At 39.2% G+C, this 27,997-nt stretch overlaps 1 protein-coding gene across 8 annotated transcripts in view; it reads right to left on the reverse strand.

Moving 5' to 3' along the window:
- The window catches only part of MAGI1 (membrane associated guanylate kinase, WW and PDZ domain containing 1), a 616,101-nt gene that overhangs the window by 78,822 nt on the left and 509,282 nt on the right, over positions 1–27,997 (reverse strand). For 3 of the 8 annotated variants that reach the window (XM_061197116.1, XM_061197114.1, XM_061197122.1), the window contains exons 6-12: positions 25,902–25,984; positions 21,716–21,754; positions 16,446–16,503; positions 13,346–13,443; positions 6,838–6,930; positions 1,330–1,512; positions 192–812 (exon numbers count right to left, since the gene is read on the reverse strand). In XM_061197116.1, the coding sequence (XP_061053099.1) occupies positions 192–812; positions 1,330–1,512; positions 6,838–6,930; positions 13,346–13,443; positions 16,446–16,503; positions 21,716–21,754; positions 25,902–25,984 (1,175 nt within the window). The remainder of the gene's footprint in view (positions 1–191; positions 813–1,329; positions 1,513–6,837; positions 6,931–13,345; positions 13,444–16,445; positions 16,504–21,715; positions 21,755–25,901; positions 25,985–27,997) is intronic. The other 5 variants (XM_061197115.1, XM_061197123.1, XM_061197117.1 and 2 more) reach the window with 4 other exon arrangements.

Here is a 27,997-nt window from a genome sequence, read left to right on the forward strand (position 1 = left end):
CATAATCTTTATTCTAAAGAGGCTAGCATTTAGAGAAATCAGAAGGCATTTTGAATGCATTTCCCAATATTTAAATAAAAATGATCTTAAAGGAACAGACATTCAGAAAGCCCCAAATAGCTACCTGATAACCAGTAAGTACAACAATGGATTTGGGTTTAAAAACAATGAAAGATAATAAATCTACATACCTCCTCGTTGCACTAACAATGTGACCTCACTTCCCTTTGGACATTCGATCAGCATGTCCACAACTTGGTTGTGAGTCAGAGCTTGCACGTTCTTCTTATTAACTTCCACTATAAGATCCCCTTCCTTCAGGCCTCGGCACCTTGGACTGTCGACAATCTGTTTCACTCTTTGGCCGCCACCGCCAGGACTGTCCGCAATTGTAAAACCAAAGCCCATTGGCCCTTTGACTATATGAACAGTTATGAGTTCTGGCTGAGTGGCTATGGAGGAAGCCAAAGAGACAGTGTCATTGGGGTAACCATGGGAACCGTTTGAAGCCACATCTGCAGGGCTGCTTGGCCTGGCGTCCTTCATGCCATTGACTTTGCCTGTTTTACTACTGTGACTAGCCGGCGAGTCATAGGTCTCTTGCCCATTCACAATAATTGGTTCTTTATCCAAAATGGCCACAGAGGTCACTAAACTCGTGTTGGGGTCATCTGGGTCAAAAGGCAATGGATAACCTCGGCAGAGTTCAAGGTCCACGCTGGCACCGATGGGAATGGACTGGAAGATTTTCACAACTTGTGCATGCGTGTGTCCCAAAACACAGGTGTCGTTCACACTCACAATCACATCTCCTGCAAAAGAGTTGACGGTTAAAAAAACAGTGCCCAGAAAAGTTATATCAATTTTATACTATCAAATCCTACCAATACGAAGCTGAACTGAAACTGTTTGGGGGTAGTACCGTAAAGCACAAAGAGACTGCTTCTATTAGTTATTTTATGCTAATCAGGCATTTTTGTAGCATCTAGTGTCTTCCCTGCTAATGAGAATATAATGATCACTGAAAGAACACTGGAGCTTTCTTCTGAAAAAAATTCTCACTATAAAAAACCAAGTTGAGAATTCATTTATTCAAATGGATCTACATTTTTAGTAAATTACTGCCATACTGTACTCAACAGCACCCTAACAGTTCCCCAAAATGGGGAAATGTTAAAATGATTCAAAGCTTTTCATTTATACCAGGGAATGCATTTACTTAGTGCAGGAACCTTGTTCATTCGCCAAGTTTCTAAAGGACACTTACAAACTTATGAAATCATGGTGTCATCTGGTCCTGACCACACAGGACCATGTGGTGTCTCATACCTGTTTCCATCTTGCCATCCAACGCGGCGGGACCATCTAGGACCAAGCTCTTGATCTGCAGAAACTCGTCAGGTTCATCCCCTCCAACGACCGTGAAGCCAAAGCCACGACTGCTTTTCCGCAGCTTCGTGTGAATGAATTTGCCTTTCAACTCTGAAGGGTTTCGTGTAAAAAAGGGTTTGCCTGGATTAAAACAAGAAATGTATAAGGAACATCACCAGGAGTGAAAAGATGAATTAAATAAGAAATGATAAGAACTCAGAGATAACTCTCCAAGCTCCTGTGCTGGGGCATGTGGGCACAAAGGTGTCCTAAGAAAGTCCTCTCTTGATTTCAGTACTAAGGGAGTTCCTAGGCCCCTTTGTGTAAGGAGGGGGCTAGGGTACATAGTGTGTCAGAACAAAGATCCAAAAGAAAATGTAAGAGAAGGATGACATTGGTGTCCATCGTCTGACATGGATCCCTAGTTTTATTTCATGTAGTTTGACAGCAAACTACATGAGGTTCTTCAGAGAAAGAGGAGTGGGTCTTTGCTTTGTGTCTTCTGTTTTGTCATAGTTTATATTTTCCAGTATGGCTTCCAATATATTGCCTTGTGCTTGGCTTCCACTTATAAAACCAATTAAGCAAAAACTTTAGCTTTTAGACAAACAGAAAATTCATTCTGAAACTAAATAGATAATACTAGAAGACGTAGTATAGACACAAAGAATAACTTGATAAAAATGGAGAATCACTATTTTAAAAATTAAAGAGTCATAACTCTACTCTGAATTGAATTCTAAAATTCACCTGATTTTTCCTGTTCATTTGCATCTTTTAACAATTTGTGGAATTGCCCAGATATGTCTGCTGCTAAAACTTAATGTTTAAAAAAAGTTTAGGACATGTGGCTTAGAATATTTAAGGAAAAAGAAAAAAACCTAAACTAAACAGTAATAAGAGCCAGATGGCTCCAAATTCAGTCGTCTTATTTAAAATAAATTAATAGATATACAGCTTCCAAACATGCTACCTAAGGTTTTATTGAGTTTTCTTGATAACATTCACAAATAACATTTTGTACACAAACTCCAAATTTTATTTTGGGTTTGGGCATTTCTCTGTAATTGGGAAGCTCATTGGAATTTCCCCGATTATCCCCGGTAGTGAACGTCATTCTATGTTCAGACTCTTTCAACTCTCCTAATTATACTTCCCATCTCCCGCCCTTGCCACAGCTTCTCCATCTGCCCTATTTCTTTTCTATCAAAAATGTTATACAAATAAATAAATAAATAAAAATTAAAAAAATAAAACAAACAAACAGGAGAAAAAATCTCCATGTCTCCATATACCCCTGCACTAGGAGGCTGGCACCCAGGAAGGAAAGTTATTTTTGGTTAGCTGTATCTTTTTTAAAAGGTCTCTGGGCACACATACAATCTTTAATTGCACATTTCAAAAGTTTCTGGCTCTTAAGAAGGCTGTTTTAAATTTCCCGGAGTCACAGGTCTGCTCACTAACCTCCTCCTCTCTAGAGCAGTCCCAAGGCTGGTGGGAAGCATGACAAACTACAGCCCTGTCACCGTGGCTAATGAAAGGCGAGACCTAGCAGGATTCACCATGCGAAGTCGTCTGCCAGAGCACCAGGGAGGTGATGTCAAGTGCAGCCAGGGCTTGTACTGAGACAGTTACTATGGTAATTACTAGATGGAAAATTGAGGACCGTTGAGATAACCCCCAAATTTTCCTTTTCGGGATATGTGAATAGCAGACATTCTTGAGGTAGAGGCTACTAGGGAGAGCTCGAGGGGAAATGTATTTCACTTATGCAAAGACATCAATAGCCATCACCTTCTCAGTGAGGCTTTCTCTGTCCACCGTATTAAAAACTGCAATACCTCCTTCAACATTCACAATCCCCCTTACCTGCTTTATTTTTGTTGTTAGCATTTATCACCATCCCACACAGTATACATCTTACTTATTGGTTGGGGGTTTTGTCTCCCTCTCCGCAGCCCCTTGCAGGAGGGGCACTGCACATGCCCACACATACAACACTAGAATGGAAACCCCATGAGGATTTCTGCTTGTATATCCAGCGTGTAGAACGCGGCCTGTTTCATTGTATGTGCTCCAAAAATGTGTGTTGAATGAATGAATGAACAACAGCACAAAGAAATGAGATTTAACGTGTCTTTGAGAAGGCGGAAAGAGGTGGCTGAGTGTGTAAGTTTTCCACCCTGATTATAGGCAAAGTTAGAAAATGTAAAAATGTGTCTGGCAGATTATCTGAATGAAATGTTTTAAAGCAATTAGCATATTTTGAGCTCAGAATGTTTTCAGCTTAAAAGAGACATGAAGAAGACTTTGAAATTACACCACTGACTTCCTGTTTCAACACTTAACTAGGGAGGGAAGATCAGAGGGTTTCACACTTACGCACGTTTTATTACGTTTTATGTATGGGTAGATCATCAGTTACTGTAGTTTTGGAAAAGAAGTGCTTTTCTACCCACAAGCAGTGGAATGTGGAGCTCTCTGCTGCAGCCCTGTGGCACGTGTCATTTTCTAAGAGATGCTAATCTCTTTACTAGTCACCACTTGCAGATGAGGTTATGTGTGAGGATCACCTGGGCAGCTTTTTAAAGATGTACTCATTTCCAGGGGCTGCCCTGGACTCAGTGAATCAGGATCTTCTGGGTCTCGGCCCAAACATCTACTCTTGAATAACCCATAGGTGCTTGCTTCTCTGCCAAGCTGCACTATTCTTGGTAATACTGTTTGAATACCCTACCCCAGTGCTGTCCAAGAGCACATCCTGTGACGCAGGAAATGCTCTGTATCTGCACTGTCCAATATGGCAGCTGCTGGTCACACGCAGCTCTTGAGCCCTTGAAACATGGCTAGTGGAACCGAGGAACTGAATTTTTGAGTTTTTAATTGTAATGAACTTGAATTTAACTGGTAACATGTAGCCAGTAGCAGCCAAACTGGAGGGCACACGTTGAGACTATGCAATGAGGTATCCCACAAAAAACAACAACAAAAAGGTGTTAGCCAAAAGTTAAACTGTTCCTAATGACAGCTAGGGTTCAAATCTGTGCTCTACTACTTCCTGGCTGTGTGGCTTTGGGCAAGTTACTAAACCTCTCTCTGCCTGAGTGTCGGATGCGTAAGTGGAGGTAATGAGGGTACCAACCTCACCATTCACATGATGGTTGTCAGGAAGAACTGTGGACAGATAACATAGGTAAAGTGCTTAGGGAGGTGGCTGCTACATAAAAGAGCTCAATAAATGTAGGCTATTATTTTGATGACAGTGGTAGTGAAGTGGGTGGGGTAAACGGGCGGCTACAAAAATCCCTCTCTGAGCATAAGCTGGAAGATGGAGAGATTTCCCAAGAGCAGATCTCTTTAAAATTATCATTTGCTGGGATGAGAAGTACACTCTTGATCAGAAGCAAGTTTAGTTGAGCAGTGAACTTAGCAAAATTAATACCAAACAATCTAACCCTATTAGCTATATAGCTTCTTCCTGAGAGTACTGTCAGGAACGTAGACCAGGATGCTTAACCAGCAGGCAGGGAACTCAGAGTAGTAACCTATGATGATAATACCCAATTTAATGTTTCTCACAATTGCAGCTTGGAGTCAAAGGGTATGGATTTAAACTGGCTTCTGTATCCACTATATTCCGAAGACATGACTATATTTGAAAGACAAGAATCAATGTAGAGACTATGGAGTAGAAGGGTGTTAAGAATAATGACTAGTTCCCACAGGGAGTTCATTGAGCTTCTCCCAAACCCTAACCACTATGGGACCCTAGAGGAGTAAAGAAAAAAAGAAAAAAGAAAAGGAAAAAAAGGCCTAAAGCAAGAGACGAATCTGAGATAAAGTTCCTAATAGAGATCAATTCCATCTGGACCCTTAACTCAGCTGGTGCACTAAGCATTTGGCACCCAGAGCCTGAAACTTTAAAGCTTTAATTGATTTAATCTCTAAGACAATTCTTTAAGGAAGCTAGGCTGGTTATCATGGATGTACATACGTTGTTTCACACAATAATAAATTTAGCAGAGGCGATTAGGTCTAGTTTGGGGTATCCCCCAGTGGGAAAAAAAAAACAGTCTCCTGCCTCCATAGGATTTAAAGTCTGAAGAGGAAACTGTTGTTAGATAATTGAACACAAATAAACACTAATTATCAACAGTTAAATTCTATAAATAAGAAGTTTAAGATGGGAAGAGTGAATAAGACAGGGGAATCCAGCAAAAACCTTAGATGAGTAGAAGTTAGCAAAGCAAAAGAGTGGGAGGAAAAGACAGCTGCAAACAGGGAACAGCATATGCAAAGGCCCTGATGTGGTCCATAGTTTCGCTGATTTAAGGAATTGAAAAGAGGTTCAAGGAACTGAAAAGTTAGTGTAGCTAACTTACCATGAGCAGGAAAATAAGACAACATGAGCCCGCAGAGGAATTTCATATTTAAAAAAATACAAAGCAGGCCACAATCATGTTGATATGAATTATGTAATTAATAATAACATAAGATAATAACAATCTTCTATGTTCTATCTGTATTAAAACCATTAACACCATAGAAAAGTATGAAATTATTTTATATAAGTTGATATTAATACCAATCTCATGACAATATCAGCTAAAAGGGAAACAATTTTTCTTATGAAAATTATAATGGAGGAATGAAAATTAGGGAAAAGAGTTATTCTACTTATCTTTTAATGTCTAACACAATTATTTATTTCTTTTAAAATGTAGAGAGAAGGAACACAAATTTTACCATTTTTTTAAATGGTTCTGTAACACAAACTCCCCAACACTATCAAATATGATGCTTGTTCTATTTTTTTTATTTAAAAGGAAAAAACAAAACAAAAAACCCCAAAACCTTTTCTATCCCTTAAGAGTAATGAGGCCTGAAAGTAGCAAGATTCTGGAGCTTCCAATTTTCAAAAATGAATCTCTGTAGGGGATGCATACTACTTGTGAATGTAAATAAGTGAGACCCAATGAAGCGATGTAAAATATGCATAAATGCCAAAACTGCAGCAAGAATAGAGGTTAGAGTTTAAAACACAATAATATCAAACCATTTTACATTTACAAGAAAATCTTAGTCAAAAGCAAATACGTTGACTAGAATCTTGAAATATCTAGTTCTGAATTTTCAGTGTATCTTATTTAACACAATATTAAATATCTGTGGTCTCTAAATCAAGGATTCACAACTCTAAGATGATTTTGCCTCCCCAGGGGCATTTGGCAATATCTGGGGACTTGTTTGTCACAAAGTGGGAGGGATTCTCCTGGTACCTAGTGGGTAGAGGCCAGGAACGCTGCTCAGGGTCCTACAATACATACAGGACAGCCCACAACAAAGAACTGTCTAGGAGCAATTCTTTAGAATGACTTGGGAGTTACAAGATTCCACTCTTTAAAGTTTCTTTAAAAAAATTAAAATTTTGAGCCAAATTAGGATGCAATTATAATAACACTTTACCCTGAAGTGGAGCTTCTCTGGCCTGCTCCGGATTGCTTGGGGGGTGGTTTGGAATAATAGGAGGCACAAGCGATGAATGATCTTCTGTCCATTCTACAAGAAGACAAGAAACAGTTTGCTGTTTTTCCTTCCAATTGCTTACTTAAGATTACTTACTTAGGTCGACTTACTTAGGATTCACCTTCTTCTTCATTATAAAACTTAATTATAAAACTACCCAAAACTATAAAACCAGAAGCAGAGAGCTTCGATTGAAAAGAAACTGGTATCTGACCCCACTCTATGTTAAGGATAATAAGGTCCCTCCCCACTGTGTGTGTGTGTGTTTGTGTTTCTGTCTCTTTCTCCTAAGATCTTTGAGGATAGAAATACAACCAATAAAAAATACAACTAATAAAATCTCCAGCTCTCTCTGGCTGGAGAGTACAAAGTGAGACCAAGTAAAAAATATCAGGAAAGATATAGAGTCAACTAAAGCTGGCCCAATATGGGAGAAACTTCTCTAATGCAATTTAGACCTAGGCTGGGCTGCTGAAGCCTGCTTATCTGGGGTAGTGAAGGTGGATTTTAGCAGTTTGCTAAGGTGCTATCCCCTATCATCTCTCAAACCCAAATGGGACCCATTACTAAAACTCCTGAGTCCTGACTAAGTCGTACTCACTTTGGAGGCCCAGAAATAACCCACTATGAGTGACCCTTGAGATCTACCCCAAAGTCACTTTTCCAGCTAAGCTAACATAGTCAGTTGTATATGTACACTCAGTTTTAACACTCATATTTCAATTGTACAATCCCATTCCCCAAACTCATAAAAAAAATTTAAAAAAAATTTAAATAGAGAGAGATTAGGGTAGAAAGGAGACCTTTTCCATGGGTGAGTATACTCACACACACACAGACACATACAAACACGCTCTCTCTAAAATATAGTCTATGGCAGTGGTTGTAAAACTATGGCTTACAGGCCAAATTGGTCCCAATGTCTATTTTTATAAAGCTTGTAAGCCAAGAATGGTTTCTACATATTTAAATGATTGAAAAAAATCTAAAAAGAATATTTTGTAACACATGAAAATTACATGAGGTTCAAATTTTAGTGTTCACACATAATGTTTTACTGAAACACAGCCATGTCCACTTGTTTACATATAGTCTGTAGCTGTTTTCATACCACAGGGGCAGAGATGAGTAGTTTTAATAGAGATTGTATGAAGAGCAAAGCCTAAAGTATTTATTATATGGCCATTTACAGAAAAAGTTTGCCAACTTCCATGCTACGGTCTATATTTATTATATTCAATATTATAATAAGAGAAGTATTATACTTGATATTCATATACCTGATATTCACATATTACATTGAAGGGGTACTAAGCCTATTATTTTTAAAGATTGCAATGAAAAATGAGGAAAAACCTAAGCATCTATTAATAAATAGATGGCTAAATGAAGTGCAGAGATTCATAAAAGGGAATATTAGGCAGTCATTAAAAATTACAAGGTAGGAAACCTTCAAGATGGCGGAGGAGTAAGACATGGAGATCACCTTCCTCCCCACAAATACAAGAGAAATACATCTACATGTGGAACAACTCCTACAGAACACCTACTGAACGCTGGCAGAAGACCTCAGACTTCCCAAAAGGCAAGAAACTTCCCACGTACCTGGGTAGGGCAAAAGAAAAAAGAAAAAACAGAGACAAAAGAATAGGGACTGGACCTGCACCTCTGGGAGGGAGCTGTGAAGGAGGAAAAGTTTCCACACACTAGGAAACCCCTTCACTGGCGGAGACGGGGGGGGTGGCAGGGGGGAAGCTTCGGAGCCACAGAGGAGAGCGCAGCAACAGGGGTGCAGAGGGCAAAGGGGAGACATTCCTGCACAGAGGATCGGTGCCGACCAGCACTCACCAGCCCGAGGCTGGTCTGCTCACCCGCTGGGGCAGGCGGGGGCTGGGAGCTGAGGCTCGGGCTTCCGTCGGATCCCAGGGAGAGGACTGGGGTTGGCCGCGTGACCAGGAGGGAGTCCGGGAAAAAGCCTGGACTTGCCTAAGAGGCAAGAGACCATTGTTTCAGGGTGCGTGAGGAGAGGGGATTCAGAGCACTGGCTAAACGAGCTCGAGACGGGCGCGAGCCGCGGCTACCAGCGCAGACAACAGAGGTGGGCATGAGACGCTAAGGCTGCTGCTGCAGCCACTAAGAAGCCTGTGTGCAAGCACAGGTCACTATCCACACCGCCCCTCCCAGGAGCCTGTGCAGCCTGCCACTGCCAGGGTCCCGTGATCCAGGGACAACTTCCCCGGCAGAACACACGGCACGCCTCAGGCTGTTGCAATGTCATGTTGGCCTCTGCCGCCGCAGGCTCGCCCCACATTCCGTACCCCTCCCTCCCCCCAGCCTGAGTGAGCCAGAGTCCCCTAATCAGCTGCTCCTTTAACCCTGTCCTGTCTGGGTGGGAACAGACGCCCTCAGGTGACCTACACGCAGAGGCGGGTCCAAATCCAAAGCTGAGCCCCAGGAGCTGTGCGAACAAAGAAGAGAAAGGGAAATCTCTCCCAGCAGCCTCAGGAGCAGCGGATTAAATCTCCACAATCAACTTGATGTACCCTGCATCTCTGGAATACCTGAATAGACAACAAATCATCCCAAAATTGAGGTGGTGGACTTTGGGAGCAACTGTAGACTTGGGGTTTGCTTTCTGCATCTAATTTGTTTCTGGTTTTATGTTTATCGTAGTTTAGTATTTAGAGTTTATTATCATTGGTAGATTCGTTTATTGATTTGGTAGCTCTCTTCCTTTTTTTTTTTTATATATATATAGATAACTTTTTTTTTCCTTTTTTTCTTTTTGTGAGTGTATATGTGTATGCTTCTTTGTGTGATTTTGTCTGTATAGCTTTGTTTTTACCATTTGTCCTAGGGTTCTGTCTGTCCTTTTTTTTTTTTAGTATAGTTTTTAGCACTTGTTATCATTGGTGGATTTGTTTTTGGTTTGGTTGCTCTCTTCTTTCTTTCTTCCTTTTTTTAAATTACTTTTTTTTTTTAATAAAAAATTTTTTTTTAATTTTATTAACTTTTCTTTTCCTCCCTCCCTCCCTCCCTTCCTTCCTTCTTTGCTTCTTTCTTTTTTTTCCTCCCTTTTCTTCTGAGCCGTGTGGCTGACAGGGTCTTGGTGCTCCAGCCGGGTGTCAGGCCTGTGCCTCTGAGGTGGGAGAGCCGAGTTCAGGACATTGGTCCACCAGAGACCTCCCAGCTCCACGTAATATCAAATGGCGAAAGCTCTCCCAGAGATCTCCATCTCAACGCTAAGACCCAGCTCCACTCAACGACCAGCAAGCTACAGTGCTGTACACCCTATGCCAAACAACTAGCAAGACAGGAACACAACCCCATCCATTAGCAGAGAGGCTGCCTAAAATCATAATAAGGTCACAGACATCCCAAAACACACCACCAGACGTGGTCCTGCCCACCAGAAAGATCCAGCCTCATCCACCAGAACACAGGCACCAGTCCCCTCCACCAGGAAGCCTACACAACCCAATGAACGAACCTTAGCCACTGGGGGCAGACACCAAAAACAACGGGAACTATGAACCTGCAGTCTGTGAAAAGAAGACCCCAAACACAGTAAGTTAAGCAAAATGAGAAGACAGAGAAACACACAGCAGATGAAGGAGCAAGGTGAAAACCCACCAGACCAAACAAATGAAGAGGAAATAGGCAGTCTACCTGAAAAAGAATTCAGAGTAATGATAGTAAAGATGATTCAAGATCTTGGAAATAGAATGGAGAAAATACAAGAAACATTTAACAAGGACCTAAAAGAACGAAAGAGCCAACAATGATGAACAACACAATAAATGAAATTAAAAATTCTCTAGAAAGAATCAATAGCAGAATAACTGAGGCAGAAGAACGGATAAGTGACCTGGAAGATAAAATGATACAAACACAAAGATGATACAAACACATGGAGAGATATACCATGTTCTTGGATTGGAAGAATCAACATTGTGAAAATGACTACACTACCCAAAGCAATCTACAGATTCAAAGCAATCCCTATCAAACTACCAATGGCATTTTTCACAGAACTAGAACAAAAAATTTCACACTTTGCATGGAAACACGAAAGACCCCGAATAGCCAAAGCAATTTCTTGAGAAAGAAAAACGGAGCTGGAGGAATCAGGCTCCCGGTCTTCAGCCTATACTACAAAGCTACAGTAATCAAGACAGTATGGTACTGGCACAAAAACAGAAATATAGATCAATGGAACAGGATATAAAGCCCAGAGATAAACCCACGCACATATGGTCACCTTATCTTTGATAAAGGAGGCAAGAATATACAATGGAGAAAAGACAGACTCTTCAATAAGTAGTGCTGGGAAAACTGGACAGCTACATGTAAAAGAAAGAAATTAGAACACTCCCTAACACCATACACAAAAATAAACTCAAAATGGATTAAAGACCTAAATGTAAGGCAAGACACTATCAAACTCTTAGAGGAAAACATAGGCAGAACACTCTATGACATAAATCACAGCAAGATCCTTTTTGACCCACCTCCTAGAGAAATGGAAATAAAAACAAAAATAAGCAAATGGGACTGAATGAAACTTAAAATCTTTTGCACAGCAAAGGAAACCATAAACAAGACCAAAAGACAACCCTCAGAATGGGAGCAAATATTTGCAAATGAAGCAACTGACAAAGGATTAATCTGTAAAATTTACAAGCAGCTCATGCAGCTCAATATCAAAAAAACAAACAACCCAATCCAAAAATGGGCAGAAGACCTAAATAGACATTTCTCCAAAGAAGATATACAGATTGCCAACAAACACATGAAAGAATGCTCAACATCACTAGTCATTAGAGAAATGCAAATCAAAACTACAATGAGGTATCACCTCACACTGGTCAGAATGGCCATCATCAAAAAATCTACAAACAATAAAAGCTGGGGAGGGTGTGGAGAAAAGGGAACCTTCTTGCACTGTTGGTGGGAATGTAAATTGATACAGCCACTATGGAGAACAGCATGGAGGTTCCTTAAAAAACTAAAAACAGAACTACCATATGACCCAGCAATCCCACTACTGGGCATATACCCTGAGAAAACCATAATTCAAAAAGAGTCATGTACCACAATGTTCATGGCAGCACTATTTACAATAGCCAGGACATGGAAGCAACCTAAGTGTCCATCGACAGATGAATGGATAAAGAAGATGTGGCACATATATACAACGGAATATTATTCAACCATAAAAAGAAACGAAACTGAGTTATTTGTAGTGAGGTGGATGGACCTAGAGACTGTCATACAGAGTGAAGTAAGTCAGAAAGAGAAAAACAAATACTGTATGCTAACACATATATATGGAATCTAAAAAAAAAAGAATGGTTCTGAAGTACCTAGGGGCAGGACAGGAATAAAGACGCAGATGTAGAGAATGGACTTGAGGACCCGGGGAGGGGGAAGGGTAACTGGGACGAAGTGAGAGAGTGGCATGGACATGTATACACTACCAAATGTAAAATAGATAGCTAGTGGGAAGCAGCCGCATAGCACAGGGAGATCAGCTCAGTGTTTTGTGACCACTTTGAGGGGTGGGATAGAGAGGGTGGGAGGGCGATGCAAGAGGGAGGAGATATGGGGATATATGTACACACATAGCTGATTCACTTTGTTATAAAGCAGAAACTAACACACCACTGTAAAGCAATTATACTCCAATAAAGATGTTTAAAAAAAAGAATTACAAGGTAAATCTATATTAAGTAGCATTGAAATTTGTGCAAGAAATATATTTAAGTGACAAAAACAGGTCACAAAACTAATACATATGCAAATACATAATATATTAATATATATAAATTATGGTCTACTTTTTGTAAAAAGATGCGTATTTGTACATCCCCAGAAAATTTCTGCACAGTGTTTATTGCTGAGAATGGGATGGGAGCCAGTAGGGCCTCCACTGGCTTAAATGGAGAACTTAAATGTTCTCCACTCCTGAATTGTTCATATTTTTGTGAAGAGCGTGAACTAACTTGTAATTTTTTAAAAGCACTGAAAACTACCAGCGTTTTCTGATTCTTATATGTAATGTTCCTAAAAGTAAAAGTTAGTTTCATACCCAGCACCTCCTCTTAAAGTGCTAAAAGTGGTTTAGATTTAGATAAATCTGCTGTGCAAAAGCTACTGGGCACAAGGTAGTTCTTTCACCATCAGAACTCTTCTCCAATCTAACGGCAGCCCCTTTCTAAATTAGAGTGGAGATTGGGTGCTTTTAAACTGGGCCCCCCACTGTAGCTGTCCGGGTTCAGGGTATGGAATCTAGCAGAGGCTCTGCATTACTCTCCACCCTTCCAGGACATCAAGTCCCCAGCACCGCAAAGGACGTGATGCTCGTGGCCAGCTCTGACCACACGGGGGTGTCAGCGCCCAGGCTTTGCCCAGAGCTCCTTGGCCCGCAGATCAGGGGAAAGCGAACCTTCCGGCTGTTGCTGCTGCGGCTGCTGTTGCTCCAGCTGCTTCTTCCGTTTGGCTTCTAGAACTGGGTTCTCATATTGTGTCTTCCTGTTGATGTGGCTGGAGCAGAAGGCAGATTGCATTCAGTTAGGAAACACTGCATCCCACAAGCAAAAGCCAATCAGTCCAAGTCCCTTGATTAGACCTGAGCAAAGCAGGTGGTCTGAGATGTTGAGCATATTGTGTCAAAAAGCACACTTAGGAAGATAACAATAAAATAAAAACAAAAATGAATGGTTTCCAGATACTGACTGCTTATTTGTACCAAGCACTGTGCTACCAGCTTTACCTGCATTTTATTTTAAAAATCTTCAATAAATGCTAGGATAGAGGTCCTATTTTTATTCCTATTTTATGGATAAGGAAAGCAAGTTTCTGAGTAGTTAAGAAACAGCTCACCTAACAAAACAGAACTAGTCAACAGTAAAGAGGATTCAAGCTCAGACTGGCCTGCTTTCAAGTCCCAGGATTATAACCACCGACTCTGCCAAATGCCCAAGGAATCACGTGACAGGAGGGTGTTTCTTTAATTCAACAAGAAGTCGATTATAGAATTATTTTAAAAGGAGATTAAAGTGAAGATGTGGTGTTGTCTGTAATAAGTAATGCCAGAAATTCTGTGTAACTTTCTACAACAGAGTTCACGGAAGCATAAGCATTTCCCAAACGATCAAGTTAAAAGAAGGACTCTACCGACATCTGTCAACTATTCTGATCAATAGGCACGGAGTCAGGATTCAAAGGATAAGCCTTAGGCAAAAAGACTCCAAATGCAGCTAACCTAAGCAAATGTGATGTGTTCAAAGTGACAAAGACCCAGATACTTCAGATGGCTCCAAAACTAATAAGGGCAAGGCAAGATAAAAATACACACATACACACGCACAAACATATATATAAATCCAAATGCATATTTTTTTGCCATCACCTTACTTAGTGTACGTATATGTACATACACACATAGTACACAAACACACAGACACACAAGCATAAACATATTCCTATCTTTTTTCCTTCATCAAAATCATACTTCATAAGAAGTTTGAAAATATTCCTATTATGTGATTATTTAGAACTCCAAAATATTTTTTCAAGCCAGGCTTTATTTTTTAAAGACAGGCTTGTCAGGTAGGGTGGACAGACCGACTACCCTTAACTCCTATTATAGGACTACTTGTTTATTTCCTAATTCTCGTAGGCAATTTCATGCTAAGATATAGTCTAACATTCACAGGCACGTGGATCTGAGAAGACAGGGAGGAGAAATGTATGGGAAGGTAACAACTCGCCCCTCATTCCAAGTCTCTTTATCCATCAAAGCTGTAGTCATCTACTCTTTTTCTCTTTTGATGCACAAATTATTTGAGGGAGAACTCAAAACGAGCCCCAATTAGACAGGAGCTCCACTGTATATCTGTGAGAAAAAGGATCTGTAGGGCACACAGAGGAATTTTATGAGGGTCAGAGAAACGACTAAGATCACCTTCCTTTTTCTTTTAAATTTTTTAAAATAAAAAAATTTTTTTATTGAAGTATAGTTGATTTACAATGTTGTGTTAATTACTGCTGTACATCAAAGTGATTTGGTTATACATACATACATATATATATAAAATATATATATAAATATATATATATATATATATATATATATATATATATATATACACACATTCTTTTTTAAAAAAATGTTCTTTTCCATCATGGTTTATCACAGGATACTGAACATAGTTCTCTGTGCCATACAGTAGGACTTTGCTGCTATCCATTCCATATGTAAAAGGCTACATCTGCTCACCCCAACCTCCTACTCCATTCCTCCCCCAATCCGCTCCCCCTTGGTAACCATCACTCTGCTCTCTATGTCTGTGATTCTGTTTCTGTTTCATAGGTAGGTTCATTTGTGTCATATTTTAGATTCCACGTATAAGTAATATCATATGGTATCTGTCTTTCTCTTTCTGACTTACTTCACTTAGTATGATAATCTCTAGATGCATCATGTTGCTGCAAATGGCATTCAAGTTTGCCTTTCTAATGTCCCCAATCCCCAATCTTTCTGTTAGGTAAAGAGGTGGCAATGTGAGTACTGACCAAGGACACTTGCTATACTGAACTCGTAATTTTTTACAATAAGATGCTGAGCATTTTATGGCCTGGCATTGTTGCATCATACGTTTCTATCACCAGGGTATTATATGAATAACTTTTCATTGCCAGCAGCATGAGTGATAGCAAGCATTCCATGTTATCTTCATTGTGGCAGGTAGGATTTTGATGACAGAACATTCATATGGCATGTGTTTCTTTTGTAAGATCTTTTATTATTTATTACTCATCTTTCTCAGAGGAAATGATGTAAAACATTTTTTCAATGTTTATCCACTTAGGTTTCTTTTATTTTCTTTGAGTATCATGCTACCAATATATGGTTGTGATGAAAGGACCAAGTGTATACCTCTTGCTAGAATAAAGTATATGGTAGAGAGGTAGTGATGAGGGTTTGAGACTCTTAGAAATGGAACACAGGAGCCACAGGTATGGTAAAGGCAAAGAGGCTTACACAGTCTTGCCACTTAGGCTAGTTCTCAATTTCCTTCTTAATTGCGGCAGCATTTCATATATTATTTAGATCTGTCTGACCCTTCTGGAAAGTCTGAATGAATAAATAAATGATTACTGAGAACTTCAGACTTAAGCAGGTCAAGAAATAGGCAAAACTGATTCTTTTCCTGAAGATAAACAACCCATACTCAGTGTACTGACTCCTTGCTTTTCTCATTCATTCAACTAATACTTATTATTCAGTACCTGCCATAGGCCAGGACTATGTTGGGCTTTGGTAATACAGTGATAAACAGAAAACATGAATACTGCCCTCATGAATTTTATAATATAATTTATCATCATTAGATTTGCTGAATATTTTTTCATTATAAAATTAATATTATGTTACTATTATTATTCTGTTTGTACCTTATCACAATGGCAAACTCTGTTCAGCATAAATGTACATAATTACAGAAGTGTGCAAACTCAAATGTGTTTTAACAGGCACTTACTCTACATAGTAGATACCATAGACAGGGTCATCAATCTTTTCCCAACCAGCAGGCAGTTCTGAAAAAGAAAAGAACATTTAGAGCAAGAAGAGCATATTCTTGAAGAACCTAAGGATTTTCAACAACTGGGTTAGGCAGAAAAAGAAAGACTCATAAAATAATGCCTTAAATCCAATTAAAACTGCGTATCCTAACCAAAAAAAAAAAAACAGAGTGAGAATTATTTTATTGGTGTATTTTTCTACACGAAGAGCAACTGTTTCCTGATATTTTGCACAAGCAAATGAAACTTAATAAAATGCAGTTTCAGGTGCCTTCATTCTAAATCAACTATTAAATGATATTTTAATGGAAATATAGTTAAGTTTTGCCTCGAACGCCTAGTTCTTATTTTAAATATTTGCAATTTTCTCATTTTATTGCTAGACTATCTTATCACACGAGCAAAAATGGATGAATGTTTCCTTTCATTTTCAATACAATAGGGCCGTTTCTGCTCTCCCTGGAATAAATTAAAATTTGCATCTTATTTTCTCCTTGTTCCTAATTAAAATGCTACCGAGTAAATAAAAATGGCCACCTGGAGTTGGATTTTTGAATTGCACACATCTATCACTCAATTGCTATATCTGGACAGGACCATCTTCACCGGGGCTGTGCCTACGAAAGCAGAAACACAGGTCCTGCTCTCCAAGACTCACTACCTAAGGGGGTAGACTTTATTCCTTTAAATGTGGTGGTAAAATGGCATTGGGGGATATGTGTGCCTTTCTGAAAACTCAACTGTGCTCTACCGAACTTCATAAGGTTTCATATCAAACGTGGCAACTTCATTAACTAGGTAATAGTGGGTTCTGTCATAATAAGAACCTACTGTGAAAAAGCCCACTGCACCAGATAATTTGGTGAAAGAAGCAACTACATTGTATTTTGCGTCATTAAACAATTCTTCAGGCAGAGCAGCAATTCTCCTTAAATTTCTTTCCTTTTTTTTTTTTTTTTTTTTTGGTTCAAGGTAAGAAATGGAGTCATGTGCATGTGCACATATACACACACATACACACACACACAGAGGCTAATTACTTAAAGTTTATGTTTTGCTCAGATTTGGCTGCACATCAAGAGACATTAATTTCATGGTTTTTGCTCCACATGTTATTTGTTTTCAAACAAAGAGACAGGTTCTCCCCTTTGCTTCCTTTTTTAAAACAAAACAAAACAAAACAAAACAAAACACTTAGCAGGTTTTAAGGAAGTCTTTGAATTCTGGGAGACATAAGCTACTAAAATGCAAGGCAGGGCCAACGTGCAGATGTTGATATAACTTGGCATTTTTATACACAGCATCTTGCGGACTGATGCAAATCAAATAAATGCCTGGTAAATGGTTTCCCCTTACAATGCTGGAAATTACCATTTAAATGCAAACAAACCAGGAAAACATTTCCAAAGAGTTGGGAAATCAGAAGATTAGAAAAATGCAAATTGGTACCCACGCATATGCTTGTGTTGCCATGGGGCAGAAGAGTGAGTGGGTGTGAGGGGACCACATCATGTTTAACCAAACTTTTCAAAATCTGCAACCTTAATATATGGCCTGATTATCTTTAGATAAAATAGGGGAAAAAATTAAGAATTCAATTCATTCCATTATTTGTCAAGCATTTATTTAGTGCCTACTGTCTGCCTGAAGGTATGCTAGGTGTCAGGTACACAAAGATAATTACAAGTGCACCGGCTGGGCAGACAATTCACACATCACACGGTAAGTGCTTTGATGGAGGTCCAAGGAGGCTACAAGATAAGAAGCCACCTCTGACTTTGCCCTGTCACCTACTCAACAATTTACATACTAGAGTTGAGACATGCCCTGTCACCTACTCAACAATTTACATGCTAGAGTTGAGACATGAGGTCGGTCAACTGGTATTTCTGGACGTTTGTAAATTTAAACACATCTTCTGGGACAGATTAGCAAACTCCAGAAATGTTCCAGTTTTTCAAGCTAAAACTCATTTAAAATTGAAAAGATAGATTTCTCACTTCCCATGTGGTGATTAACTTAATAATAGGAATTAGTCTCTGAAAGCTTAAAATAGAAATGGGTCATCGATTTAAAAACAGAAGATGTTTGTCTTCCAATGTGCCATTTGGTTCTAAAAAGTTGAAAATGGCAGAAAATAGTGAAGCCCAGAAAATGATGGCGTTACAATTTTTTTTTTTCTAAAGTACTCTAAAGATACATAGAGAGCCACACCCCCATGTCTAACAACTGTCAGACATCAGAACAGTCTGTACAAGATGTCACCGAGATTTCAGGTGGCTCAGACCCTTTTGGGATTGTCCAGATCTTGGTCTGAACCTTAGCCTTAATGTTTTTGTTTTTGTTTTTTTAACATCTTTATTGGAGTATAATTGCTTTACAATGGTGTGTTAGTTTCTGCTTTATAACAAGGTGAATCAGCTATACATATACATATATCCCCATATCTCTTCCCTCTTAGCCCTAATGTTTTATCAGTCTAGTGTTTGGCTAGTTACTTAACATCTCGAAACCACATCTTTGTCCTGGATTTACCTCAAAGGTCAACTGTAGACTAAATAAGGATGTTTGTAAAACCTTTTACACAGCACCCGGCACCTAAGCTCAGCTAATGGCAACTGTTCTAGGAAAGCCCAAAAGGAACTGGACAAATCTATATGGCCTGCTTGCTTGCTGTTCCTACCACTAAAAATCTCATGTTGTACTAATCGTCACCATGGAAGTGAATATGGAGCAGACAAATGTTCCAAGAGTTGTGTCAGCACACAGACTGAAAGTCATGTTCACAGTCAGAGATATGGTTCTACACTGTAATTCAGTGTTGATTGGGAGGGGACCTCATTTCCCTGTCTCTGCCTCTCCTAGTTGGTTGTAGCACATGAATACTCTGTAATTCGAAAAGAAGGTTCTTCAAGTGCTTTTTCATTCTGGGGAGATTACTGCAGAAGATGTGATAAATTCTGCAAAACCAAAGTGCATAATGGAGCTAGTGACCCAGCCCAGACAACAGAGTTCAGAAATGACAATTCTGCAATCAAATGATCTGTATCCAACACCCAAGCCCACCGCCCTTGCCTCTCAGAGGCAGATTATAGAGAGGGTTTCCTTGTCACATCTGGAATCGTACTGTTCATTGAAAACCTGACAGTTGCTATTGTTTGCAATTAGGATCCTCTTATTAAGAAAATGGGCAGTGAGCTTGTCAAAGGAATCTGAAGTGAATGCAAGGAGAAACTGTGTGTGTGTGTGTGTGTGTGTGTGTGTGTGTATGTGTGTCTGTGAACAAGGACACATTTGGGCCATTTCTATTGTATACATGTTGCTCTCCTGCCCCATATTAAACACAAAAAGTATCATAAGAAACACTGAAAAGTCCAACAATAAAGAATTAGTTACTAAATCAGAAAACTGGCAAAAACAACATGTGCTGATCACAGGGACAAATATTAAGACAATTATTAAGTCTCCTCTTAAGCCCAATGAGAGCTCCTCTTTCAGCCCCTCTTTACAGGTAAGGAACAGGAAGCTAAGGGAAGGTGAATGACTTGACCAAGGTCACAGAGCCAATAAGTGGGGGGACCCAGATATGAGTCTAGGCAACCTGCCCTGACCCCAGAGACAGCTCCCACTTCACCAAACCATCTCCCAGAACTGTGGCTCTGACCATGAGAAGGTAAGAAGGTAAGTAAGCCAGTAAAACTTACTTTGTAGAGTCTTTAACAGCACAGGAAAGTTTCCACAATGTTACAGATACATGAGAAAAGAAGACAGTTGATTCTTTCCTGAAAACTTCAACATTCAAGCTTCCACAGAAGCAAATAAGGCTGTGCCCCTATGCACAGTGGAATTATCTCACCAACTGCCCACACACAGTGGTGGGCACTCACACACATTAGTCAGGCGGCCGGAGTAGTTTAAATTGGTTCTACAAAGGATTGAGGCACTTGTTTTTCATCTGGAAAAGCTAGTTCTGTCTTTTTCAATGATTTTATCTAATATCACTGGATTGATACTTCTTTTAAAAATTTACAAAATGAGTTTCAAATTGTTCTATTACACAGGCTGAATCTCAAGTCATTCCTACCACAATGACCACAAGGGCAATTTATTATACGTCTTTAAAAATAGATCTTTCGGGACTTCCCTGGTGGCGCAGTGGCTAAGAATCCGCCTGCCAATGCAGGGGACACGGGTTCGAGCCCTGGCCCGGGAAGATCCCACATGCCGTGGAGCAACTAAGCCCGTGCACCACAACTACTGAGCCTGCGCTCTAGAGCCCGCAAACCACAGCTACTGAGCCCGTGTGCCGCAACTACTGAAGCCCGCTTGCCTAGAGCCTGCGCTCCGCAACAAGAGAAGCCACTGCAATGAGAAGCCCACGCACCGCAACCAAGAGTAACCCCCGCTTGCTGCAACTAGAGAAAGCCCGTGCACAGCAACAAAGACCCAACACAAACAAAAATAAAAATAAATAAATAATTAAATTTATTTAAAAAAAAAAAAAAAGCTGAACATAAAACATTTAACTTAGCAGGGAATATAATTCAATATATTCCAAGAGCAAAGATAATTATCTGCTAATGTAAATTATTTCTGAACTGCAAGAGCTTGGACTAATCAAGACTTGATTTCCATAGACATACACACTCTGAGGAAAATGACACATATAAACCCAGCATCCGGTTTTCAAGCCATTCACTATGGTTACAAAGTCAACATGTAGCCTGTGACTGAGTAACAATATAATATTAGGACTTAGTAACCATTCAGTTAATCAGTAGAATTGTGGTACTGCTGTTACTCCCACTAAGATCTTTCAGCTAGTCTGGAAGATTTTTGTTTTGCTTTTCTGTATTCCCCATGGAGAAAGCCACCCACACCAAATAAATAAAGAAATGAGCCCAAGATAGATTACAGGAGAGTTCAAGGGACATGGCAAGCATCTATCCCTGTTTTTTCTTAATCCTCAATTTACGAGAGTATCTGGCACCGATCTGCTAACTCTCATTCTAGTCCCAATTCCCTCAGACTTCTTCTTTGTAGACACAATTTATTACAACTCTGTGTGATGTCTGCAAACACATGGGTTGTATACGATTGACCTTTCGTGGCTAAGCCGGAACGAAAATCATAATTGGAGAAGTGCACACTAAAGAAACAGAGGGATTAAGCAAGTCACTGGGGACCATAGCATCCAGGGCAAGTCATGCAGGCTGGGAGGGTTTACCTAGTTCACTGTCCAGCTCCTCCGTATGGATCCCTTCTTCTCCAAAGGAATAGCAGGAATGAGACAGAAAAGAGAGAAAGAAAAATTCAGATACCAGCACCAAGAAAAGAAACTTCCCTCAAGAAAAACAGCAGCAAACACATCACTTTGTTTTGTCCTTACCTGCATTGTGGCTTATTTCATTGGCTTGACTACTCAACTCGAGACCTCAGTGTCTAAGTCACAAAATGGGAAGAGCTGATATTGGCAACATAATTATATGGTTCATTTCCTTGCATGGCAAAATAGGGTTTGATTGGTTGTAAAAGATGACAAACACCTTTGTGGTTTCAACGTTCTTATGTGGGAAGTCACTTATTACAGGTCTTATTTCAAGCAAACAAAGCTGTTAGACCTTTCAATATTAGTCTTTTTAATCCTTCAATAATCTTCTAATCAGTGAGGCAAAATTACTTAACTTATAAGTAATACCGCTGCCTGAAAAACGGAAGGCAAGGTCAAATTGAGAATACGGGTTCTAAGGTGAGCTACACTTCGTCTTTCAAAAGGAGTTAGAAAACTGAACTATGTCAGGATGATATACATGGGGGAAGTGAGGCTTGAAGGCTGCCCCACAAGGAGCAGTGGGAGACGGAGTTTACTTTGTGTAAGATTTCTAAGGCAAACAGCTCAGAAATAATAGAATGAAAATGTTCTCTGCAATTTCAGTGAGCAAAGCAAGTCAAGATCCCTTCCATTCTTGACCGTCTCTGGCTGTCAGTAAAGCATTTTATTTTGACTGCGAAGAGAACACAGGACAGTACACAACACATCATGTCATAGACAGTCACTCCAGCTACACAGCGGGTGGCTATCCCCTCCACTCTAAGCTCCATAAACACAGGGATCAAGCCTGTTTTCACTACTGCAATATGTTCAGTGCCCACTGAAGTTTTTGATACATAATAGGTACCAAATATTTCTCAAATGGATGAATGAATGTATGAACAAATGAATCGATTATTGACTTTAGTCACCAACACGGCCCTATACACCTTGCAAACTCTTGATTTAAAAACTCTCCAACTGCCAACAATAAGGTTGACACTGGTATTATTTCCTAAGAAGGGAATCTTATTTACATAAAATCGTTCATGAAAATGGCCTTTTGGATATTATTTAAAATATCTTTGGGGGCACTCATTCATTTCCTCAAAAATTCTTTAATGAGAACTACTATGTGCCAGTCACTATGCCAGGTGACAGGGACATCGAAATGAGTACAATCAGGCACATCGCTATCCTTCTGGGAAAGGAGACATGGCCAAAGCTCACACAGATAAAAATTAAATTAAAACTGCGATAAGTTCTCTGAAGTTAAGATACATAATAGACTGACCTAACCATATCTGGGGGCAAAGTCAGGGGAAGAGTCCCTGAACTGTAATCTGAAGGTTTTGCAAAATTTAATGAAAAGACTTAGAGTGAAAAATGACTAGAATTTAAGCTCTGCAAGAGCAGGGCTTCTTGTTTATTGTGTTCAATGATACATCTGAAATTCCCAGAATGCACTGGACATAGAGAAGGCATTCAATAATTATTTGTGGAATGTAAGAGTATTCTAAGAAGGGAGAACTGCACATCTAACTATCACGGAGCAGGAGCTCGATGAGGACTCGTGGGGATGAAGGACAGAGTACGGGTTGGAACGAGAGTCAGACAAGCTTAGAGACTGAACCACAGAGAGCTTGGAGACACAAGCTATGGACTTGGCATTTACTGAACAGAGCAGAGCCATCAAACAGGGCTTGAGGCGGTGGTGATTACACAAAGACATTTTAAAAAACTGCTCTGAGTACGGTGCAAGAAGGAGAGTGGGCAAGAGTCTGGGTGGAAGATGAGCATGACCTTGACCAGCATGGTAGAGATAGTGAAGAAAATGGAGAATGGATTCCAGAGACATCTGGGAGGCAAGGTGAACTCAACTGGTAGTACATGGGTTAGAAGTGGGTGTTAAGAAAGCTAAAACGTCATGAGGGACTCTTAAGTATGTATGAATTTACCCTCCACTGAGATGGGGAATACTTACAGAAGACCAGATTTGGGGTGGAGGTGGAATCATTAGTTGGGTTTTAATCAGAATGAGTTTAAAGTCTCTTTGAGACAAACAGCGTTATTAAAGATTAAAATACTGGCCTGGAGCTCAACGGCAAGGTAGAAGGCCTCTAAGTGAACTACTAAAACACAGAAATAACAACAGGAGTTATACACTGAAGATCAAAATCCAAACTAGTTTCTGACTTTTTCGAGATAGGAAAAAGACAATAGAACATTTTTACAGTAAGTATGATGCCATACTGTTACATTTGATATGCATGTGACCTACAGAGAATAGAAAGAAACACAGTAACAATATGGTGACCAACAATGTGATTCTTCTTTGTGTCATGATATAAAAAAAAATACAAGGCAGCTTTGTGGTAACTGGCAAGAGAAAAGGCAAATATGGGAACTGATACTTGCCACTGTGGTATAATCTGGTTATATACTTATACCATTTGTGCATAAAGGCACACAGACATACATATAGTTTCTAGCAGAAAAAGAATATATGAATTCTAATGGTGAATGGATAATTACTAAGCATTTGGTATGAATACATACTTGTTCCAAAGGGAATAACATTAACACCAATGACATGAATTCTAAGAACTAAAAAAGACCAGCACTGCTAATAAAAACATTCAGTAATTCTACTCAATACTTTTACTCCATTTTTCTCAGTAAAAGCTACTGGAGCCTTCTATTATCTATAAAATTATATTAACAGGCATTTTCATACATTCCCAGTATAATTATAATGGATACTGACACTGAAGATCTGACGGTAATAAGAGGGCCTAAAATGGCTTCAAAATCATCAGGCATCAAATAAGGATTAAATTTTGTTCTGAGAAGTTTTATGGTTGGATGTATTTTATGTTCTGAACTTTGAAAACTGGTCACCTCTGTATTATATATTAAATAGAATATGTGAATAATCAGGACAGTCCATTATCCTTAAGCATGCAAAATAATGCAGCTCCCACGCCTGTTCCGTTTCTTCTTCAGGACTCAGCAACCAAAATAAAACGAGCCTCTCAGCTATGCCTCCTCAGTCAGAAGGATTTGTATTTCCAGTCGAAGTCACCCAGCTAAACATGAACACGCAATTCTATGTTCATTTCATGTAATCTGAGATCCACATACATTCTGGAGTGTAAGGTTTTGACAGGATCATATTTTACTGGCTTACATTTTCAAACAAACCTCAAATTTATACAGACAACAATTCTGCCCCATAGGATAAATTAATAAAGTTTCACTATCTTACGGTAAAATGTGTATTCAAAATTATACTACTAATTCAAATGCCAGAAATCAATAATGAGTAGCAAAGCAAGCCATTTCCCTTTTAATTCGTCCATGTCAAAAAGCAATCTTGGAAGAACTTAGGATAGACTGAAAGGGAACACATTTGTTCCATCTTAATTTTTTTTTCCTTTTGCAAAAGTAATTAGAAATTCCAAAGCCTTGAAATAAACTTTTCTTTTTTATGATAGTAACTCTTACAGACAATTGATTCTTTTTTCTTTTAATTAACAGGGAGAGTGGGGCTCAGTCTCTTTTGTGGAAGAATAGACTTTCTCATATTTAGGATATACTCTAAGTCACACACAGATTCCCAATCACAACAAAATCTGCTTTCTTTATGCTAAACCTGGAGAAATAATCAAATTATGAAGCATGAAGAGTTCAAGAAAAGTTCTTGCTTTTTTTTTTTTTCTCTAAGACTGTCACAATATATGATTAGCGTCCAATAAGTAAATGATCAGAGCATCTTTGGTTTCTAAATTCCTAGAGACTTTCTAGAATTTTCTCCAAGTTCCTGAAGGCACAGGTTGCATCTACATTTGAATAGTTTCTGACTGCGCTGAAGTTCTGTTTCTAACAGAGAACTGAGGGTGCCTTTAGGCTTAAACAAATCGTTCTTTGAAAACAATTTTGCTGATTTCTCTCCTGCTTTTGGAAACCGTAGTGCACTTACTAGAAACTGGATTACCTTTCAAAAACTCATTGTTAGAAATCTGGTTGACCTTGCTACAACGCTTTAAAATTTGCACGTGTGAACAAGCCCCCTTAAACCCAGACCTTCCTAGCTCCTTACCATCATCTTCACACTCTTCCAGAGGCTTCTGCTGCTTGTTCAGGCACCGAGGGTCTAACCAAGATGTTGTTTTTGTGTTATGGCTGAAATCCAGAAACAAAAACAGGAGATATGTTTGAAAAGAAAAAAAAAAAAAAGTAAAAAGCTCAATGACAGAAGATTTTAAACAGTCTTGAACATTTACTCTCTTCTATCAAAGCAAAGATACTGTCTAACAGCAAACTGAGGCCAGAAGAGAGCCCCGGTTTGGAATTATGAAATGGCTTGAAGAGGGTCTTAGGGAGGCTGCTTCCTTACCCTAAGACATCACCATTCCATCATGGAAAGCTTAAAATGTAATACCAGCTTTATTTTTGAAAACTGAGCTCCAAATCATACCCCTTGTCTATACGGCCTACTCTTGTCTAGGCTTATTTTAGTCTTCACATTTGTCAAAGAGCGCATTCCAGTTTATTTTCAATTTGCCTATGACTTAAACGTTGGATGCTGGAATTCACAAAGAAGGCTGCTATTTCACTCGTTATATTACATAAGAATTCCCATGACTGTGTGAGACTACCTCAATTCACGCAAGTGGCTCGAAGCTGCTAAGACATATCATTCATTACAGTATCTTAAATTATGCTTCAGACATAGTGAAGGCAACCTCAAATTACCTATCACAAATCGAATCGAGACCAAGGAAAAGCTTGGAAAAGCTGAACATGTCACCCCACTTCCTTCCGGAGGGTCTAGCCCAACCAGAGAGGAAGTGTTTCAATAGACACTGCTGCCCTTCAGTCACGTTAGAAATGCCGGGAGAATGACTGGGAGAATTGACCAGAAGTACATCTGGGACAAAATTCTGGTTGAGCAACCAGTCCATTCTATGCAAACTAAATAAGAGGAGCAAAGAACTACAAGTCCAGCAGTTCAAGCTGCAAACCAGAAACGAAACATAGAAAATTTAAAAAAAAAAAAATTTTTTCCCCGAAGTTTAGGTAGTAATCTAAAGTCTGAAGTTTTGGTTGTAAATACATTGAAAAAATTGTCACACTTTTAAATTTTAGATTCAAATCTTATTAATTGTTGGGGAAAAATTGAGGCTTAAGTGAAAAACAGAATGTGCAAATGTCTACAGACGTTATCTCAACTGTGTTAGAAGAAAAAAACAAATGAAAGGTAATACAGTTACAACTAGGATCACCAACAGTACTTATTTGTCCACTTAGAACTATCATAATCTGTTATGTCATTTACATATAAATTACAATTTACTTAATCCTTACAAGAACTCTATGAGAGGAGCATTGTTAGTATTAAAATGATTACTCCCCATTCTCCTCATGGGAAAACTGAGGACAAAGACGTGAAGAAACCTGCCCAAGGACACCCTGTTGATAACATGGAATCAAACCCAGGGAGTCCCTCACTGGAACCCATGGTCTGCGCTATTCCTACATAGTAAGAGTGCAAAAATGGTCACTGATGGGAGGGAAGATTATGTGTGATATTTTAAAAAACACTTTTTTATATCAAGATAATTGTAGATTCACATGCAGTTATAAGAACGAACAAAGAGATTCCACATCCCCCCTTACCCAGATGCCACCAAGGGTAACATCTTGCAAAACTATAGTACAAAGTCACAACCAGGATACTGACAGCCAGTCAATATATGGAACATTTCCATCATCACAGGATCTCTCACGTTGCCCTTTGATAGCCACACCCGGTTGCCTTACAATCCCTCCCTTCGAAACACATTTTTAATCCCTGGCAACCACTAATCTGTTCTCCATGTCCATACTTCTGTCATATCAAAAATGTTACATAAATGAAACCATACAGTATGTAATCTTTGGGGATTTGCATTTTTCATTCAGCATAAGTCGCGAGATTGTTGCATACATCAATAATTAATTCTTTTTATTGCTGAGTAGTATTCCATGGCATGAATGTACTACACTTTAACCACTGAAGGACATCTGGGTGGTTTCCAGTTTTTGGCTATTTGGAATAAATCTACTATAAACATTTATGCACAAGCTTTTGTGTGAATATAAGTGTTCACCTTTCTGGACAAATGTGCAATGGCTGGGCTGTATGGTAATTGC

The sequence above is a fragment of the Eubalaena glacialis genome, chromosome 7 (assembly GCF_028564815.1).
Source record: "Eubalaena glacialis isolate mEubGla1 chromosome 7, mEubGla1.1.hap2.+ XY, whole genome shotgun sequence".
Taxonomy (NCBI): Eukaryota; Metazoa; Chordata; class Mammalia; order Artiodactyla; family Balaenidae; genus Eubalaena; species Eubalaena glacialis.